This window comes from Lasiosphaeria miniovina (genome assembly GCF_030549165.1).
Source record: "Lasiosphaeria miniovina strain SMH2392-1A chromosome Unknown B0T26scaffold_4, whole genome shotgun sequence".
NCBI classification, from domain to species: Eukaryota; Fungi; Ascomycota; class Sordariomycetes; order Sordariales; family Lasiosphaeriaceae; genus Lasiosphaeria; species Lasiosphaeria miniovina.
The window spans coordinates 1,448,080-1,467,612 of NW_026848223.1; the positions used below are offsets into that span (position 1 = coordinate 1,448,080).

At 58.1% G+C, this 19,533-nt stretch overlaps 6 protein-coding genes across 6 annotated transcripts; 4 read left to right on the top strand and 2 right to left on the bottom strand.

Annotated features, from left to right (window-relative positions):
* Positions 1 to 3,095: 3,095 nt before the first annotated feature.
* Positions 3,096 to 3,645, top strand: B0T26DRAFT_751262 (uncharacterized protein; the record flags this gene model as incomplete). Its single annotated transcript, XM_060445355.1, has 2 exons — positions 3,096 to 3,558; positions 3,620 to 3,645. The coding sequence occupies 2 exons, from the start codon at positions 3,096 to 3,098 to the stop codon at positions 3,643 to 3,645; spliced, it is 489 nt and encodes a 162-aa protein (XP_060295967.1).
* A 1,878-nt stretch (positions 3,646 to 5,523) lies between these two features.
* Positions 5,524 to 6,983, bottom strand: B0T26DRAFT_648290 (uncharacterized protein; the record flags this gene model as incomplete). Its single annotated transcript, XM_060437989.1, has 2 exons — positions 5,524 to 6,206; positions 6,326 to 6,983. The coding sequence occupies 2 exons, from the start codon at positions 6,981 to 6,983 to the stop codon at positions 5,524 to 5,526; spliced, it is 1,341 nt and encodes a 446-aa protein (XP_060295968.1).
* An 819-nt stretch (positions 6,984 to 7,802) lies between these two features.
* Positions 7,803 to 8,834, top strand: B0T26DRAFT_647614 (cytochrome c oxidase-like protein; the record flags this gene model as incomplete). Its single annotated transcript, XM_060437913.1, has 3 exons — positions 7,803 to 8,024; positions 8,101 to 8,310; positions 8,403 to 8,834. The coding sequence occupies 3 exons, from the start codon at positions 7,803 to 7,805 to the stop codon at positions 8,832 to 8,834; spliced, it is 864 nt and encodes a 287-aa protein (XP_060295969.1).
* Positions 8,835 to 10,706: 1,872 nt separating this feature from the next.
* On the top strand, positions 10,707 to 12,785 carry B0T26DRAFT_645084 (kinase-like domain-containing protein; the record flags this gene model as incomplete). Its single annotated transcript, XM_060437683.1, has 2 exons — positions 10,707 to 11,975; positions 12,036 to 12,785. Coding segments are annotated over 2 exons (2,019 nt in total), but the record flags the coding sequence as incomplete, so codon positions are not given.
* A 1,689-nt stretch (positions 12,786 to 14,474) lies between these two features.
* Positions 14,475 to 16,781, top strand: B0T26DRAFT_646787 (uncharacterized protein; the record flags this gene model as incomplete). Its single annotated transcript, XM_060437845.1, has 1 exon — positions 14,475 to 16,781. One exon carries the CDS (start codon positions 14,475 to 14,477, stop codon positions 16,779 to 16,781), a length of 2,307 nt encoding a protein of 768 aa, XP_060295971.1.
* Positions 16,782 to 17,257: 476 nt separating this feature from the next.
* Positions 17,258 to 19,234, bottom strand: B0T26DRAFT_708855 (HAD-like domain-containing protein). The gene is made up of 2 exons (XM_060441913.1): positions 18,482 to 19,234; positions 17,258 to 18,414 (listed from the first exon to the last, which is right to left on the bottom strand). Exons 1-2 carry the CDS (start codon positions 18,823 to 18,825, stop codon positions 17,529 to 17,531), a joined length of 1,230 nt encoding a protein of 409 aa, XP_060295972.1. The 5' UTR covers positions 18,826 to 19,234; the 3' UTR covers positions 17,258 to 17,528.
* Between the last annotated feature and the right edge of the window lie 299 nt (positions 19,235 to 19,533).

Below are 19,533 nucleotides of genomic sequence, written 5' to 3' on the forward strand. Positions count from 1 at the left end.
TGCTTGTCAAGACGCCAATTTGCAAATAGAGAGGGGTTCTCGGCCCGGGGATAAAAGCAACATTTGGTAGCGACAGTGTGCGTTCTGCACACGGCAAAACGATTGGGGGGTTTGTCACTTCCTGGTGTTGGCGATAAGAGGCACAGCGAGCCGACAGCTAGTCAATCTACTGGCAAGTCGCGGCCGCCCGCAGTCAAGTTCAAAGCACATGTTTTTTTTTGCTGTGACTCTGAATATGTGCTGCTGTATGAAACAGACCGGGGGAAGCAGCCGGGGGCCGAAGACTCTGCGGCCGTCTTGCGACGAAAGGGAATTACCCCCCCGAGCTCGCCAACAAGACGGAGAGAACGAAGAGCGAGGTTCTGCTCCCCGGAGGAGACTGCTCCGCAACCCCCATCTAGCAGCGGCGGCGGCATCCTCTATACGGCGCAAGGGCACCACGAGGATCCGCGCGAGGTACGGACTTCGAGTACAGGGCGAATATCCCGATGGCCATGTCTCTGTCTCTGCGGAGGGAGCGCAGTTTGAGTGACAGTGTCCTGTCCTGCCCTGTCCTGTCCTTGGTCATGACTGCGATGCGATGTCCACCACTCCACGGAGTAAAAGTCGGGCCGGGATACGCGGTATGCGCAATTGCGCCTACTTAGCGCCCGATCGGCGCGGGAGCGGGCGCATCAGACATCGATTCCCAGGAAAATACGGCTTTCTGGGCAACTTTGCAGTGAGGTTGTCGTTGGACGACGATCGATGAGGCTGAAAAAGCTGCGGCTGGGGGTTCCCTTAGTAGTGGGCCAACAAAAGCATTCACTAACAAGCTTTGGTAAGCGCCTTCCCCTTCCTGCTGGGCCTCCTTCCTGCTCTGCTGGGCCAGGCCCGAACGACCCGAGCTAACGTCCTTGCAGGCTGCCGCATCGCCCAAGCCCAAGCAGTCAGTAGATACTGTATGTATGTATCTCCATGCTGTGCCGGGTGGTGCAACATAAGGAAGGCAGTGAAACTGGATGCAAGTTTCCAAGCCAAACGGCCGCCGTGGTTTGTGCGAAAGGCTTGCTCAAGTCTAAGCCAGCTACGGACACCAAGGGGCGCGAGCCATTGGACAATTCACAACCTTGCCTTCCCTGCGAACTGTAGCGCCACACAGCCGGGTCACTTCTCCCAGATGGCGCTTTCCCCAATTCCCGTGTGGGATGTGGGCCTGCCCTGTCGAGAGATTTGATCCAAGTTGGGCTATCTATCACCTCAGTTGTTGCGCGTGAGTCGCGCCTGCTCAAGTCAGGACGCGCCAAATCTCGGGCCGGGCTGGATGATATCGTTGTCATTTCCCAGCCGCTAGTGCCGCGCAAACTGTCCTGACTCCTCACTCATCACTGGAATAGTGGAGATGTGATGAAAATGATGTTCGCCGGTTCTTGCTTTGCAAAGATGTGATGTGCAACTTTAACCCCTGTCAGCGCCTCCGAGAAGCTCTGACGTTGACAAGGGGGACGTGACGCCCAGGCCAGACACTGAGCCCTGGAAAGCGGCGTGTCTTTAAGCTGTCGGCGCGGAAGAAAAGAAACCAAATTGGAAAGCGCAAGATCTAGCTCGTCAGATTCCTTTTTGAATCATCACCAGACTTTTTTTTTCTTCTCTTTCTTTCTTTATTCATTCTTAAACCTTCCGGCCTCTCTTATTCCACATGCATCTCCCATGAGATACTCCCCGAAGACGACAAGGGCAGCCAGAGACGTTCGACCCTCTACCCATTCTTTGCACGAACAGCCTGCCTTGGCAATACTGGGAAATCAGCTTGACCTCAAACCCCTCAGCAACAGGCTCGGGGTTCGTCGGCACGTGCACAATTGAGACATTCGCCTTTGCCTTGGCCAGATCCAACAGGTTTCATTAGCTTCTAGTTGGCCCTACGCTACGATATCGAGATATTAATAACAGCCCACGGCTCTGGTTCCATTCTTGCGGTATTTCCACCGCTTCCCTGGATTCGCCTTTTGGCTCAATCCCACAACCGGGCGGTGTCGGTTCGACACGCTATCAGCTGATGCAGATTTTGGCGAGGGGGGAGGCAACATAATTAAGACCATCTGGAACCTCCGCGCGCTCTCGAGACCACCACCACCAGCTTGCCGGATTCGCGCCCCCTCTCCCAGAGACCCCTTCTGCATGTCTCGGAGCTCATTGCGGATTTGCCGGGGAAATCGAAGGTACTTTAGGTTGCGCATTCCCGTCAGCAGAGGCACTGGGATCCCACCGATTATCAGCCTACGAACGCTGTTTCGAGTTTAGACAATCTGGCATCTCGAGGGTGTGTAAACGCGACAGACGGGCGAAGCGAGCCGCGGTGGGAGGGCAGTTTCGCCGGCCGTCTACCCACCAAACGAAGGCAAGACCGATTGCCATCGCTACCCATCTTTCGGTCCCCGCTTCCGCATCGCGTTGCTGCTCCGGCACCCACGCCATCACCAGCGCCCCTCTTATCTTCCGACATTCGTGGGCGAAACCGAGACCGCCGCCCCTTATTCAGACAGACTCGACCTCCCTATACGTTCCAATTGCCCACCGGACATGGCTCCAATACAGTGACTGCCTTTTGCCCGCTGAAGCGGAACAATGCCGACGCCGCGCGCGCCGCCCGACGTCGCCGACGCTTGAGTGAATGGTACGGATCTGGATGCCGGCTCCAAAACCAGCGCGCCACATACAACCTAGACTCTGGCCTCTGGAGAGTGAGTGCAGGCTGCACTACCGCCTACCCCGCAGCAACGCGCTCCCCACAAACGTGCCACGGAGCTCGCCCTTGTGAGCCCGACAAACTACAAGCTTGCAACGTCTTGCAGAACCCCCTCGCCGTGTGCCGTCACCGGTGGGACCCCGCCCCTTGAGGGACCGCGACCGTCTCTAGGTCCCGGCAAGCTCCCGTCTTAGATCTTGCGCCGCCCCTTGCCCCCGCCAACCCTGCCTTCAGACGATCGGCGACGCAGCCAGTGGCGGCAGATCCCGGTACCTTGCATCAGCATTGCAACACTGGCATAGAACTGCAGGAGCTTCTGTCACTCACAACCTGAGCTGGCCAGTCCGCACCCGTCGCCCCCCTAAACATGTCATCATCGTCGCAAGCAGCCGCAAGCGCCGTGCCGGACACACAGCTCGGACTGACAAATGAAGAGATTCAACTGCTCCGCCATGGCCAGCAGGCGGTGGCGGCAGGCGGCTCGACATCATCGCGCGCGGCAAGCCGGGCTTCGTCTCAGGGCTTGCTTATGATCGACAGCTCGTCTCTGGCTGCGTTGGGCCACCACTTCGACCGCGTAATGCAACATATCCAGCAGCAGCTCGAATATCTCATGGAACAGTCGCAGGTAGTAACGATGCAGGTATACGACCGTGCTGGTACCCTGATCGACAACGCCGACGCCGAAATAGCCCGTTTTCACGAGATAATGCGCCAGATCGACGAACTAGAGCTCGACTTTGATCGCATTAGCCATATTCGCGATATAGTGCGCGACTTTCGTCGCAGGGCTGAGGAGCTGGAGCGCGAGCTGGAGCGATCCAGCGCAAGTAGCTCATCGAGAAGAGATCGCCATGGCCATGGAAGTCACCGTAGCCACGGACATTCCAGCTCAGGACGGCACCGGGCATAAGTAATTGGAAACTAACAGACAAAAAAATACGGCACCCCAAAGATTGTTCAACCAACACTGAAGTCCCTTGAGGGAGTGCACAGGGGATTATAGCTCTGTACTCCGAAGAAAAGGAGAGAAAAGAAACACCCGATAATTGTTTCTCGCCGCGCGAGTGCGAGATGGCCCACAACTGAGGCTATGCCCAGTAATGGACATGGATGGAAGCAATCAGTCTTCCATAATGAATGGTAGAATCTACTGGGGTCACACGACCACTACTGGTACAAAAAAGGGGAGAGGCGGCTTTTTTGCATTTGAGAAAAAGCCATATCCCCTTGATGGGAACTCGCGCTCTCTCTCACAAGAAGAGACCCCTTATTTTGGCGGGATACAACAGCACCGCCGACATAATCTTGCACAAAAAAAAGCAAATCTCGTCATCCCGGATCTCACGACCGGGGGGCAAAGAGGAAGAAAAGGGATATATGCGAGTCGCATCACTTGTCCCGGCATATCCCGGGAATTCTATCATGCATGCACAGCATCGTTTCATGGGAGGGGATATAAATATCTAATCTTGTTGGGCATTTGGCTATCTTTTTCTTTTTGGCCTGCCTGCCTCGGCGGCGGCATGATGAAATCTGGACGGCGGTGGCATTGGCTATGTCTCAAGACTTTTTAACGTAACTTACTACTGGATGGGCCTCGCGGCTGGACACACAAGATGGAAATGGCCTCACGGCTCGTCTCTTTATTTTCTATTTATGACCGATTCTTTTCCTTTCTTCCTTTCTTGGAAATATATGATTGGCGTTGGATTGGCTACTTTTATTTCTCACTCTCCGTTATCGCTTACTCTCTTCCAACCCACACGAGCGTTCTGTGGCGGCGGCGGCTTTATGTTTTTTTGTTGTTTTTGTTTTGTATTATCTCTTTCTCGTCTTATTCCGGACCCGCCGGAAGGAGACAGGCAGCCTTTGCTTCAAAATTCGCCCATATCACGCTGACCATGCCCGCTACAGTGTTTTCACTTTCTCACCCCCTCTTTCGCCGTCTTCTTCTCTGAAGGAAGACCGCTTCAAAAATCTTACGCCCCCCTTTGTCGCCCCATATCGACTTTTCCTTCCCACACGCCGTCTTCGTCTTGGAAACAGGAGCAGTGGGCAGGATGAAGACCGAAATTGTTGGCGCTACGAGATGAAAAATAGGTGCGACAGCTTGGCTTGGTTGGTGTGAGCATGAACGGAGGAGGCCGGGACACACATGTATGTTCGAAAGTACCCATTCAAGCTGAAGAAGAACAAGCAACAAAAGCGGGGCGTGTGTGTTCTTACCTTGTACGATGCTCTCGGCTGGATAGCATATGAATGGGGGTTAAGAGAACATATACTTCTAGTATATATATATATATATCTATTTACCAGTATATATTCGCGTCGTCATATCATGAGCCTTTAGGTATTCCTCTCACTTTGGAAGGGTAGACGACTACTAGCCAGCAAAAGGCAGACCGCTTGTCTCCAGGGCTATCGTTTGGCAGATACTCCATATAAATCATAACCGATACTCCCAAGACGCCATTTATTTTATTAACGAAACATGCCAGAGAGACGCGCTTCCCTCGCCCCCGGCCCATCCCTCCCCCCCTCTAAACCACGCCTTTCGCCGAGAGCGAAAGGAAAATCCCTAGAAACGCCCACGCAGCACGCCTTTGTCACCGACCCACGCCCAGCTTGTTCTTTCAATCCGGCTACATAAGGCAGGCAGGTATCTAGGTGTTACACAAGACGTAAAATAAGAAAAGAAAATTCATCACGCGTCGGCGAGAAAACTACGTGTCCGAGCCTTTTGGTCATTGTCATTATTACCCAATACACGCCGCCGGCGCCGCCACTTCTCATCACTCGATGTCCTCCATGTCCGCGTCGTTGTCGTCCGAGTTGTAGACGGTGACGGTGTTCTTCTCGCACAGCTTGCGGCCGAAGCGGCTGGCGGCGCTGTCGCGGACGCGGGCCTCGGCGTCGAGCTTCTCCTTGGCCTGCGCGGCGAGCTCCTTGATGGAGTGCTTCACGTCCTTAACGAGAATGGCGCTCCACACGGCGTGCGGCTTGCATTTCTTCTTGGTGCACATGCCGGCCGTGAAGGGGTCGGCCGCGGCCGCGGCAGCAGGGTCCACGATAGGCGGGCCGGCAGCGCCCGCAGCGATGCCGCCGCCGCCGCCGCCAGCCGTTCCGGGATCTAGGAGCGCCGCGGGCAGCTGTTCCGGCGAGGCGTCGAGACGGCCGGCCTTGAAGATGGTCTCGCCTACGGGGGTCTGGACAAAAACGCCAAACTGGTGCGTCACGCCCACCGTGTCGAGGCGCACGTCGTACCCGCAAAAGTCCTTGGCAATGCCCTTGCCAGCGCCGATGGCCGTCTCCCGCCGCTTGAGTGCCATCTCGATCAGCTGCAGCATCTTCTTGCATAGCATGATCTCCTCGCCGAGATTGTGGCGGTCCGAGGCAGACCGGTCGAGGATGTCGCGCTCCTCGGCAGTGAGCGCCTTGCTAAGGTCTACCGTGTTCCAGGAATCGTCCGAGACGCCTTTTCACAGCTGTCAGTAGTTGCGCAAAATTCCGATGTTGCCCAAGTGGAGTGAGCCAGGGACAGATGGGGTGAAGACGGGATGAAACTTTTTCGAGAACAAAGTGAAGAAGTCATACCAAAGGGCTTCTTGCCCACCCTCCACCCGCCCTTGGACGGGGTATCGAGGAGCCCCATAAACTCGTCCTGCGTCAGGATGTCGGCGCCGGCGGCCTTGGACTTGGGCAGGGTGGCAATGAGCTGCTCCCACCACAGCTGGCAGTGCTCCTCGGAGCAGAAGATGCTGCGCTCCTCGACGCTGTAGACGCGGGCGGGGCGGTTGCAGCCCTCGAGCGAGCACATCTTCTTGTAGCGCGTGACGTAGCGCTTGCCGTCGGTGCAGTTGGGGCAGATGTACTTCTGCACCAGGTTCTCGCCCGTGTACTTGTCCATGCCGATGCAGTCGCCGTGGAACCAGTCCTCGCACCGATCGCAGGCTATCATGAAGCGGTGGTTGTCTGGGCCCCGGCAAAGGCAGTACGGCCCGCTGTCCGATTCGCTAGAGCCGCCGCCGCCGCCGAGATCGCCATCTCCGTCGCCCGTCACGCCGGAAGCGAGGGCTAGCGACGAGCCCGTCCCGGTCTTGGTCCTGTTAGCAGCCCCGGAGCTCTTGCCGCCCTTCTTGCCGCCGCCGCCGCCACCGCCACCGCGTGAGCGCTTGGAAGATTTGACGACACTGGCCGTGCCCTTTTTTTTCTTGGGCGCCGCCTTGGGCGTCTTGGTCTTGTCGCCGGCCATGGCTGGTAATGTTGATGATGGTGATGAAGCGGGTGCTGTTGGCGTGCCTTCTGTCTTGAGCCGGTCAATGGCGTCGCTGCTGGGGATGCGCGATTGGTGTTCTTCCGACTTAATTGCTATGTCGGGAACAGGAGCAGGAATTTTATTGGGTGAAGTGCTCGGGGGAGGAGAGATGGCGACGTCAGCGGCTTTTCCATCCCGGCTCTCACTCTCCATCTCACTCTCCATCTCACCCTGAGGGTTGTTCATGTTTGCTTCCACTTCCATGTTCGGCAGGGCGTGGCTCATGGCGTCACCTGTGGCTGAGTTTGAGTCTGGTCCTGGTCCTGGTCCTGGTCCTTGCCCTGGCCCTGGCTCAACCGTGAAGATGGGGTGTAGCCGTGCTACCTTTCCCACGCACGCATCGCAAGTTTTCCAGTTTTAGCTATCGTTTGTACATATTAAGTTTGTATGGGCGTGCAGAGTCTAATGTCGATCGCGTCTGCTCGTGCTTCAAGGTTAATTCAGTCACTGGTTGAGTGGCTCAACAGGTGGTTGAGAACCTGAGTTTAAGTTGTTTACAGGCATGCGCTGCTGCGTTATCTGCATACCTGGCGCGATTGCTTGGCACCCGCCCCACACTTTGCGCCACGCGCCCAAGTTCCATTGGCTACTGTGTAGCGCCCGGACCAAGCGCCACCATCATCGGGCGATTTTACTTGCTGCAGACGAGAGAGACCGACCTCAGGCTTTGGGGTCTGGAGCTCTCGTTGAACATCTGCCAACTCCATTCCTCAGCGCCTCCCGCTCGCCACATCCGCTCCATCGCCAACGCCCACCATGTCGCAGCCGGCTGTGCGGATAGGCGCCGTCCTAAACGCTCTCGCAAGAGCACCGGCGCGGCAATGCCTGCGACCCATGTCAACCGCGCGCAGCTCGCCCGCTCGACGACCGACGGCCCCTTGCCTTTTCCACGGCCCGGCCCAGGCCCGGCAGCCATTGGTGCAGCGGAGGTTCAAATACAAGACGGTCGAGGAGGCAAAGAGTCGCTACCGCTCTGGGGTATGGAATGGGCCGAGACTCGCTCGCTCTGCACCTCCTTTCTAGGCTCGAGCGACGACTAACACGTGTCGCCCAGCCCTTCTCCTGGAAAGCCGGCCTTCTCTTCGTCACCACTGCCGCCGGTCTCCTGTGGTATTTCGAGCGCGAGAAGGGCCGTATGCAGCAAAAGAGGATAGCCGAGGCAGCAAAAGGTGTTGGGCGGCCCAGGGTGGGCGGCCCGTTCGAGCTACTTGACCAGGACGGCAACGTCATGACTGAGCAGAACCTGAGGGGCCGGTACTCGCTGGTAAGTCGAATATGTCCAGGGCAGACGATGGAGCTACGGTGGTTTGGGTGTCTATGGCTGCGTGCTGACTCGCATTTCTCTCGTCTCTGAAGGTGTACTTTGGCTTCTCTCACTGCCCCGACATTTGTCCCGAAGAGCTGGACAAGATGGCGCGCATGTTCGACCTCGTCGAAGCCGAGCTCCCGGGCGCGCTGGCGCCTGTCTTCGTCACGTGCGACCCGGCCCGCGACACCCCGAAGGTGCTGAAGGAGTACCTGAGCGAGTTCCATCCCAAATTCATCGGCCTTACCGGCACGTACGACCAGATCAAAGCCATGTGCAAGACATATCGGGTTTACTTTAGCACGCCTCAGGCCGTGGCGCCAGGCCAGGACTATCTGGTCGACCACAGCATCTATTTCTACCTCATGGACCCCGAGGGCGATTTCGTTGAGGCGCTGGGACGGCAGCACTCCCCGGATCAGGCCGCCAAGATCATCATCGACCACATGAAGGAGTGGAAGCCGTCAGCCACACGCCAATAGTCACGCGCCTTAAGTTGAACCACGCATTTGGGCATATCTGTGTGTAGTATGCGAGAATTGTACATCACCACCGAATCTGTTCATGTAATATAAATCAGAACTGTCCTTGTAATACTGCCCGTACGTGAGTAGGTGTGGTTATACGAGATGTGTTTGATCCGGAACTAAACTGTTTGCCTATCCAGTACGGATAACAAGCCGAATTTGAGCGCTTCCCTTTTTTTGAACTGGCCAGTCGGTTAATATTTACCTGGAAGGTTCCCTGCGGGCTACGAGACATTAAGCAAGGTACCCGATCGTGCCGAGATACCGTAGCATCGATAAATGCGAGGCCTGTTAAGCTTAATGTCATAATAGGTGGCCTGGTTAGGTAAGGTAGTGTGTATGATGGATCTGATATATGTGGTAACCTGGAAGGTAGTGGTAGAATATCGTGCCTACATTCTTGGCTGCCCTTTTACGGATACTCCGTACTGCTTGTACGACGTCATGCGGCACGGGCCAGGATGCGACAAAACTTCCACCCACCAGCCTAACAAGCCTCGGAGTTTTGGATACTGTGGCTGCTTCTCCACCATGGTAACCGCCCGTCTCCTCCAAGGTTGGCTTGCGCACCCACGGTCGCACCCTAGAATAACGGGCATCTGCGGGCATTCTTAACGTCCCGTCCTTCACCTGCGTTTAACGGCAGACTGTTTGGATTCCCCGTCGTCAGTCGCTAGACTTTGCCTAGCTCATACATCAGTGACTTGATTGGCTTCCGTCGCTGGATCGCCGTTGCTGTGTCACATGGCCGGCGCCATGATTAATGCACCCTTGTTCAACTCCAGCTTCCTTATCTCTAGTGCACTTCGACCCCAAAAGTGTGAGGGACTAATAAAACAGGAGATACGGAGTACACTGCGAGGGAATTTCCCAAAAGACTAACTGCCTTCCCAACATCGAGTCTAGAACGAGGCAGCCACGAGCCCTTGGCCCAGCTATAACTAGTAGGCACCCTGCCACACCGTTTCTTATTCCACAATTCGACGACCCCGCGCCAGTCAACTTCATCTCAACCTTGGTCTAGGTCTCCGTACGTACGTTGCATTACGATTTAGACAGGGTGAGTACCGTACATGCATTAGTCGACGACGAACAAGACAAGACAAAGCTGAGGAAGGTTTAATTAATATCGCCTCTCTCGACTAAACCGCATCCGCCAAAAGCGCAAAAGGAGAAGCCGCAATGTCGGCCCCTTCGCTGGCCACTTCTGCCACGCAGCCACGGCGCTCGGCGCTGAAGCCGGATGGCGAGAGCGATAAAACGCCTCCTTTGAGCGCATCCATCAAAGGTTTGTGCCACTCCGCTGCCCTTCTCTCACCCTCGCTATTTTCTCCTACCTTCACACAAAGCCGTTGCACAAGAAAGAGGGTGCGTTTAGTGTCATGCCCCTACCCATTCCACGTGCGTGGCTTGAACTATGTCATATGTACCACCATAGATCAAGAATTCCTGCCGTCTGAATTGCCTCAGCCGGCTACACAAGAGACTCGTGGCTAGAACAGGAATTGCACTTATGCCACGGCTTGGCCCAAATTATATCCGCAAGCAAGCCAGCCGCTGAAACGTACCTTTCTCTTTCAACATTGCGCAAATTTGGTCCACGGATCCTTTGTTAATTTTGGCCTAGCTGTGCAAATTGCCGAGGTCGAACGCCCATCTTCACCTGATGACTCGGCTTCTAAGAAGCAATTTCCTGCTGGACTTGCTAAGAGGCTCAGTGGACGGGCCCCTGTGCCAGGCTCGTCAAGGGCCTCGACCATCAGCCAGGGAAGCGTCGAGAGCGTAGTTGGTGATGTGGTAGCAGCTGCCTCTTCGTCCCACTTGGCAGATGATCCCCAGCACCAGACCCAGTCTTATCACCGCCATAGACTAGACCGAGTGAGCGAGAAGCTGCTCACGCAGGTTGCGGACTGGGTCGAGCGTGAAAAGGTCAAGAGAGAGACCAAGAAATCCCGCAAGGTGCGGCGCAGATCGCCTCCGGTCGAAAAGGCGCCAGAGAAACCGGTGAGCGAAGTAGCCGCGGCGGAACGCACCCGAGCGCGGGCTGGTTCGATGGATTCCGCGTCGAGCGAGGTCTCGCTTGACCGACTCCAGAGAATCATTGACGACAGCATGGCAGCATTGGGTCTAGACTCCATCTCGCACCTACACGCGCGCATAGGGCGAAAACATCACAAGCGGCACTCAAAGAACCCCAGCATCAGCCGTAACCCTGTCTCGTCTGACACCGACTTTTTCGACGGTGACGTGATAGTGCCTGGCTGCGATGCTTACCTCGACAACTCCAAGGCCATGAGCTATTTCGGGGGCCAGGCCTCGCCTACCGCCGACGAGACGGCTTCCATCTCGGGCCGGAAGGAGGAGCGGGAGAAGCACGCCTGGACGTCGTTCAAGAACGAGATCATCCGCATCGCCCACACGCTCAAGCTCAAGGGCTGGAGGCGGGTGCCACTGGACGGCGGCGAGATTATTGCCGTCGAGCGCCTCAGCGGCGCATTGACGAACGCCGTGTACGTGGTCTCGCCGCCGTCCGAGTCGGTGCTACCCCGCGAAGAGGGCAAGAAGCAGCCTACCAAGGTGCTGTTGAGAATCTATGGCCCCCAAGTGGAACATCTCATCGACAGAGAGACGGAACTGGGCGTGCTCCGGAGGTTGGCCAGGAAGAAGATTGGCCCACGGTTGCTGGGCACGTTTCTCAATGGCCGATTTGAGCAGTACTTTAACTCTACGACTCTCACTCCGGCGAACCTGAGGGAGCCCGAGACATCGAAGCAAATCGCCAAGCGCATGAGAGAGCTTCACGATGGCGTCGAGCTTCTCGAAGACGAGAAGGACAAGGGCCCCAATGTGTGGAGAAACTGGGACAAATGGCTCAACCAAGCAGAGAAGACGGTCATGTTCCTCGACAAGCAGATCGCGTCAAGCTCCCTCGAAACGGCACGCGGCCCAGGGGATGCTTGGAAGACTCGAGGCTTCGTCTGCGGTGTGGAGTGGCCCGCCTTTAAGGCGCTGGTCGACAAATACCGCAAGTTCTTGAATGACAAGTATGGTGATGCCAAAGCCATTCGGGACAAGTTGATATTTGCCCACAACGATGTTGGTATTTCCTTCGTAAGGGTAGAGATGGACTTTGACTGACAGCTTGGTCGCGCACAGACACAATATGGTAACATTTTGCGCATCCGTCCGGACGACGAAAAGTCGCCCTTTTTGCAGCCGGCCAACGAGCACAAGCAGCTTGTCGTCATTGACTTTGAGTACGCTGCCGCCAACCTGCCGGGCCTTGAGTTTGCCAATCACTTTTCCGAGTGGACCTACAACTATCATGACCCGGAGCGGCCGCACGCTTGCGACACCAGCAAGTACCCGACCCCGGAGGAGCAACAACGCTTCATCAAGGCCTACATCGGCCACCGGCCACGGTACCCTCTCTCGGGCAACTCGTCGACCCCCAACCTAGCTCCAGTGGCAGCCGCCACGCCGCCACTCCACAGCACCGGCTCTACGACGTCGATCGCGGACTTTATGCTGGACGCGCGCGTGCCGACAGGTGGGTGGAAGGAGGAGGAGCGCAAGCGCGAAGAAATCCTCGAGGGGCGGCTCAAAGAGCTGCTCGAAGAGACGAGGCTCTGGCGCGTTGCCAACAGCGCGCAGTGGGTGGCGTGGGGTCTCGTGCAGGCCAAGGTCCCGGGCCTGCAGCTGGTCCCGTCTCCGGAGGGCGGCGCCGTTCCGGACGAGGACGGCGAGGACGAGGAGACGGTCGACGATGCCTCTGTGTTTGACTACCTGGGCTACGCGCAGGAACGAGCCTTCTTTTTCCTCGGCGACTGCGTCCAGCTCGGTCTAGTTGTGGCTGAGGACCTGCCGGCCGATGTCCAGTCCAAGCTCAAGATTGTTCGTTATTAATTACGCGCTCCGTCCCTACCTGGGAGGGATGGGAGGTATCCGTCCGGATTGAGTTATCCTATCTCCGTGCCTAGCCCTCCGTGTAAGGGTGCGTAGCTTCAGGGGGGCGCGACGGTTCCTGCCCAGCCGCTAGGGCCCGCACCAGAAGGTTGCCCTACGGCGGTAGTACTTGCAGGCTCCAGGTTCTTGCCAGCCAGCCACTTGGTTTAACCTTTCGGTAAGGCCTTTTTTTTCACCCGTCTGGGCAGTCAGGGTATGTTTCTATAGCAGGGGTTGGGCAATATGGTTCTTCCCATGCATCGACAGTCGGTGGTTCGGATGCAAGGTACGGATTGTTCTTTTTTTTTTTTTTTTTCTTTTTCACGCAGAATCGCGATCAATATGATACCGCCGTTATTATCTACAGTATCCCTTCTCGACCCTCTCTGCTCTTGTGTGTTTACCGTACTGTGGCAGATATGAACTGGCTGTGTGGAGGAGACACGTGGGGGAATTGCCTGCACGGGCCATCCCCCACCACTCACAGCTCACAGCTGCGCTGCGGCACAGCAAGAGCTCACCCCAGTCTTTTTGCCCCTCCCCGTCTCCCTCCCACCGTCCATCCGCGTGCAACCCTTGTCGTCCCAAAGCTCTCCGTCGGGCTGAAGCTTCCCCCAGCCTCTTCATCCGTACCTTTGGCTGTCATTGTCACGATGCATCTAAACGGTTCTGAACATCAACGATTCCGAATTAGCTAAGGGGAATGCGCAATGCATCGCAGTGACGGTTCATGACGCCGCTATGCACGGTATGCTATTTAATTTCCTCAAGACGATTTCTCCCAGGGTTGTCTGATGGTGCGGGTTCCGGGGGGGGGGGGGGATTTGAACCTGGTGAGTGTGGTGTGGTGTGGTGTGGGTGGCTGGTAAATAGGTAGCCCAACCTCCAGTTCGCGCGCGAGGCCACCGCACCCACGACAGAAAACCCAACCACCAGCCTCGCGCAAACGCAGCCGCTGCCAACCATACATATTTCATGCTCGTGGGGCCTCGCATCATGCGGCCTTCCTCTGTGCATCTGCTGTCTGCGCTGGCAATTGGTTCTATCTGAGGTCCAAGTGGAGGTTTTCTGCATCTCGCCGCTGTCTGTGTCTATCGGTCTCTTTCTGTAGGACGGACGAGTAAGACGAAGCATGAACTTCCAAAACCTGTCGTTTGACTATGTGGAACAGCCTCGTACGTGTTGTCGTCTTTCCTCGCTGCTTCTCTCTCTCTGTTTCTGTCTCTCTCTGCTAGCGATCGTCTTGCTCACGGCCGTCTCTTGCTAGGCCCGCATCTGCAGTACCTCGCCGAGCCAACTCCAGTCTCGAGCTATTCTGACCTGACGCTTCGTGCGCTGCCGCGGCCAGACTATGCGTCGCCGTCACCATCAACGCAAACACACACGAACACGACTGTGATCCCATTCGCCCCGACGCCTCCGCCTCGCGCCGCGCCCCCGTCTCCCTCCCTCACTGCTTCGTCCTCGTCGGAGCCCGAGCTTTACGGCCCGGAACGCTTCTCTGCCGCCGCTCCCCCCTTGGTCGCTCGGGCATATGCGCGCCCCGTCATAGTCGACGGCCCCTTTCGCCGCGTGCCTGATTTCCCGCCTGCACCCGCGTCCGCGCCCGCGCCCCAACCGTCCGCCTGGGACTCCATCTTCAGCGCCACCATGCTGACCGACTTCCGCGACGGCCTGGCCAGGCTGGCCGGCATCGTCACCCCCGGCGTCGACGACACCCCTTATATCCAGGCCGCTATCGAAGCCATCACCCGCGACCGCGACACCGGCTACTCTGCTTCGGGCTCGTCCAGCTCCGACGGAGGCAGCCCCGCCCTGCGCTTCATTCCCGACCAGACTGCGGCAGACTACCGGCGCTACTCTGAACAGCAGGCGCCCGTGTCGGTACCCATGCCGATCCCCCTCCCCGGCCACAGCTCATTACCAACCCAGCCGCGGCCGGCGCATCCCCCCTCCGAGTACCCCGGCCATCTACTTCCGCCTCTAGACCCCTTCAGACCCAACCCGCAGGCCTCGGCAGATTCGTTGGCTTCGACGCTGCTGCTGAAGAGCGGCCAGCGCCCGGCCCAGCCTCACGAGTGGAGGGTCGTCGACCGCGACATCATCGTCGGGAGCATTGGCGAGCAAAAGGCGGCCACGGTCCCGTCGCTGAACTTTAGGCCGCTGGCTCTGCGGGCGGTCTCGCTGCTGAGCTTCGCGGCGCTGTGTCTCGCCATGATCGTGGCCCTCATGTTCAGCGCCGTGTATTCCGAGCGCCAAAAAGGCCTGCGGCGCTACGAGAGCGCCGCCGGCGGGCTCTATTTCGTGTTCCGCATGTTGCCGCAGCTCCTGGCCGCTGTCCTGCTGCTCTGGGCCCAGCTCGTCATCAGCACCATGTTTCGCATATTGCCCTTTGTTCGCCTGGCATCCAGCCGGCGCGAGGAGCGCGAAGGCGCCTTGTTCGCTAACCTCTATCCTAAGTCGTTTCTCTGGCCTCAGCTGACAGGCGAGTGGAATGTCTGGGTTCCAATCCTCGTCACCTGGCTGGCCAACTTTACCATCCCGCTGCAAAGCTCGCTGTTTACGGTGATACTGTCAGGGGACGACGACAGCGTCTGGACGTGGGCGACGGTCCAGGGCGTGGCCTGGACCCTCGTGGCGCTGTATCTGGCGTTGCTGGCTTCGACCATCATCGTCTGGCGGTACTGGGCGAGCGTCGAGTGCACCGGCCTCATCTGGGACCCCAGGTCCCTCGCTGACATCCTCGCCATCGTGTCCGACACTAACACTGCGGACGACTACCGAGGCACCCAGATGGCCCGCACCAGGGACGGCATCCGCTTCGCGCTGCGCCGCCGCGCCGACGACAAGCTCGGCTACTGGACGTGGAAGGACGGGCGGCCGGGCTTCTGGTACACCCTCGGCACCCCCATGGACAACGCGGCGTTTGTTCCGGTCCTCGACCCGGCCGCCGGCCAGCGCATGGACAGAAACGACGAGAAGCAGGGCGGTGTGGCGGCCGGCGGTCCCGACGGCGAGCTGCTCGGGGGCAACCACGACCTCGAAGCCGGCACGGCGGGCCTCTCGGCCCAGGCGCGCCTGCGCTATCTACCCTGGTGCCTGCGCAGCAACCAGCTGCTGTACTTTGTCGTGACGGCGCTGGTCCTGCTCGTCGCCATCTTCGTCGCCGCCTTCTTGCCGTCGACGCGCATCGCGTCCGGCTTCCTCCCGTGGCTGCCCTCGGGCCCGCAGCCGGGCGTCTTCTCGCCCGCCGACTTCCTGTACAGCTTCCTGCCGTCGCTGCTGGGCATGGTGCTGTTCCTGCTCTTCCAGTCGCTCGACCTGAGCCTGCGCGTCCTGCAGCCGTGGGCCGCGCTCGCCGACCCCCGCGGCGCCCGCGCCGAGCACTCGCTACTCGCCGACTACGCAGCCTGCGGCGCGCCCGCCCAGAGCGCCCTGCGCGCCCTGCGCAACGGCCACTGGCGCGTCGCCGCGCTCTCGGCCGGAGCCGCCCTCTTCGTCCTCGTTCCCGTCCTCGCTGGCGGCATGTTCATGGCCCTGACCGCCACCGACGGCGCCGTGCGCATCTACCCCAACATGCCTGCCTTTTCCATCCTCCTGACCTTGCTCGTGCTGTACCTGTGCGCCCTCGCGTCGCTCCTCCCGAACCGCGCGGCTATGCGCCTGCCCCACGCCGTCACCTGCCTCGCCGAGATCGCCGGGTTCCTTGCGAACGACGACCTCCTCGCCGACCCCGCATTCAAGCAGTGCCGCAGCCGCGACGAGATGCTCGACAAGATGGGCGTCCGCGGCGGCATCCCCGACACACAGCCCCGCTGGATCCTTAATGTCGGTGGCGCTGGTGGCGGTGACGGTGCTGCTTTGTTGGGCATCCGCCGCGCCCGCCGCTTCACGGAGAAGCGCCGCGTCAGAAAGAGCCAGATCAAGCGCGGCGTGCTGAATCGCTCGATTGTGTGATTACGCTGCTTCATCGCGAGAACATGTTTCGTCGTGGATTTACCGCCAGGGTTGTAAATATGTGTGTTTGTTGTTTGTTTGCGTTGTGTGCGGAATTCGACAATACATAGCGACGGCGTTTTTGTTTTGCTTTTTTACACATTTATGGGCTCGGAGTATGTGTGTGGTTTTATTGGAGTACGTACATGCCCAGATCTGGGACATGGGACATGGGACATGGGACAACGGGGACAACGGGGTCAATGATTTAACGGGACACGGGACACGGGACCTAGGGCGTGGGTTATGGGATTACGGATCATGGATCATGGATCATGTTACGGCACATAGCTTGCTTGCTTGCGAGACATGAGAGAAGAAGGATGAAGATGATAGGAGGAAGATGATGGGATGAAGAAAGAACCGACATGGATCCTGAAGTCGAAGAAGCGATTATCATTATCATAGATAGTAATGGATTGCATGCATGGCGGCGTGCTTATTATCTATTATATTTGAAGTCTAACTATTGATAGCGGCGTCGTGAAGTAATGCTGTTTATATAACATAATTCATCGCTCCGGAACATGGTAATAGCAACGCTGCCTGGCTAGTGCATTTCACAAGACGTCATTAGATATCCGTAGGCTCTTAACTGTCCTGTCTACGGAATAACCATATACGCTACGGAGCACTTATAGAAAAATCAAGGGATATATTCAGCTCGCTTCTGCGCTACTCGTCCACATGACGTCGCATCACCGAAGTCTAAAAATCCGCATCCCACCCCTCCCTCTGCAGCGCCCACTGCACGGCGGCCTTGACGTCGGGCACGACGACAGTGGGCTTCTTGACGCCCGTGAGCACGCTGTGGCCGTCGCGCTCTTCAGACCACACGCCGGTGCGCACGAGGGCCGACAGCCACTGGATACCGGCGTCGCTGACGTGGCCGTTGGCGCCGGCGATGTCGCTCTCGGGGTTGTCGCCGACCATGTAGACGGCGGCGACGGGGTTGCTGTTGCTATCAGCAGCAGCAGCACACTGCGGCTCGGCGGCCTGCTCTAGGAGGTGTCCCAGGCGGCGCAGCGTGTCGTTGCGGTGCGCGGTCAGCACGCGCTCGGCGAAGCGATACGTGTCGGCGTGGGGCTTACCGATGACGGTGCGGCGGAGCGGGGCGGCGCCGTTGGTGAGGCGGTGCCAGACGCCGGCGATGGCGGCCTGGAACGCGCCCTGGCCAAATCGAGGCAGGTGGTAGGCGGCAGCCCACAGCAGGTCGGCGTTGCTGAAGTAGAGCGTGGGCTGGCCGTCGCGCTGCCAGCCGTGGTTGGGCAGCGAGGCGTTGCCGTTCTTGGACGAGTAGGTGCCCATGTAGCCCTGCTCAGACAGCAGCAGGTCGGCCAGCACCTGGATGTCGAGCGCCCAGTCTCGGGGGTCGTTGAGCACGAACATGGCGTCGATCTTGAGGAGCCCCGCCCGCTCTGCTGCTGTTGCCGGGGCCGCGGTGGTGTTGTGCAGGGGCTTGGGCAGAGGCCGCGTCGCCAGCCTGTCGCCGTCGCCAGCCGCAGACTCGACGTCGGCCACCACCGCAAACGGGAACACGCAGCGGTGGGCGGCGAGGATGTCGGCGGGGGTCACGACGTTCTTGAAGCCATATCTGCGGGACGTGTCAACAAACGAGTTCCTTCGTCAGTCGCCGGAGGTAGGAGAGTAACAAGGCTTACGATTCAGCTATAGACCGGCACTTCTCGTAGTCGGATCCCGTTACGAGGATGGTCTTATCCCTAAACCCTTTGCCGTCGGGCCCGCCGGCATTAACTAGCTCGCGGAAGGGCGTGTGCGACTGGACAAAGTTGTCCGTCGTGAGCGGGACACCCAGCTTCTCGCTGAGGTCCTTGACACGGTCCGCCTCAAGCTTGCCGCCGCCATTGGTCAGCAGGATGAAGGGGATGCTGTGTTCGTTCAAGAACCGCAGCGTCTCTGTCGCGCCCGGAATGGGTTTGGCGACATGGAGTAGCACGCCGTCGATGCTGCATTGTCTCGGGTCAACGGGCTGAGGCCTAAACATGGGAAAAGGCAAGGGAGTTACCCCATCTTGTGGATTGGGAAGAGATTATATGAACATGCATGAAGGCAACCAGGCAGGAAGAGTAAATAGTCAAAGTAAACAGCTCAAACAGGGGCAGAAACTCACTCAAAAGCGAAAGCAAACGAGGGCGGGTCCCTCAAGGCTTCCCATTGCTTCCCCAAGGCGCTAGAGTTGAACCCCCGGAGAAGTCCAGCGGCATTCCGTTTCTGGGTCCTCACTATAGCTTTCGGCCGTCTAGACTGCGAGTGCGTAGACAGCTGCCTCTGCCGTTGTTGGTGGGGCTGTTGTTGTTGCTGCTGCAGAGAAAAAGGGGCTAGGTGATGAGCCGTCACGGCCGCTCCCAGTGTCGACGACGGCAAGGCCCAGACGCCACGCACGGCTGCCGCGCTAAAGATGGCACCGAGTAAGTATACAGACGCCACAGGAAGAAACATGACTGATAAAAATATGTGAGGCAAGGGAGATATGGGTGAGTTGGGATCGATGGCGATGGTATTCTCGCTCTAGACTTCTAGTTCTAGGGGGAAAACGACGAGAAACATCGACATTGAATGAATGAATGGATGACTGATTTACCCGTGCACGCAGCAACCAAGGCGAGAGCGCGCCGCCATCGTTCCCCCTCCCTTTCACGATATGCCTCGTGTATCTGTTGCGGCCTAACTAAGGCTTTGGAGCTTAATGTGT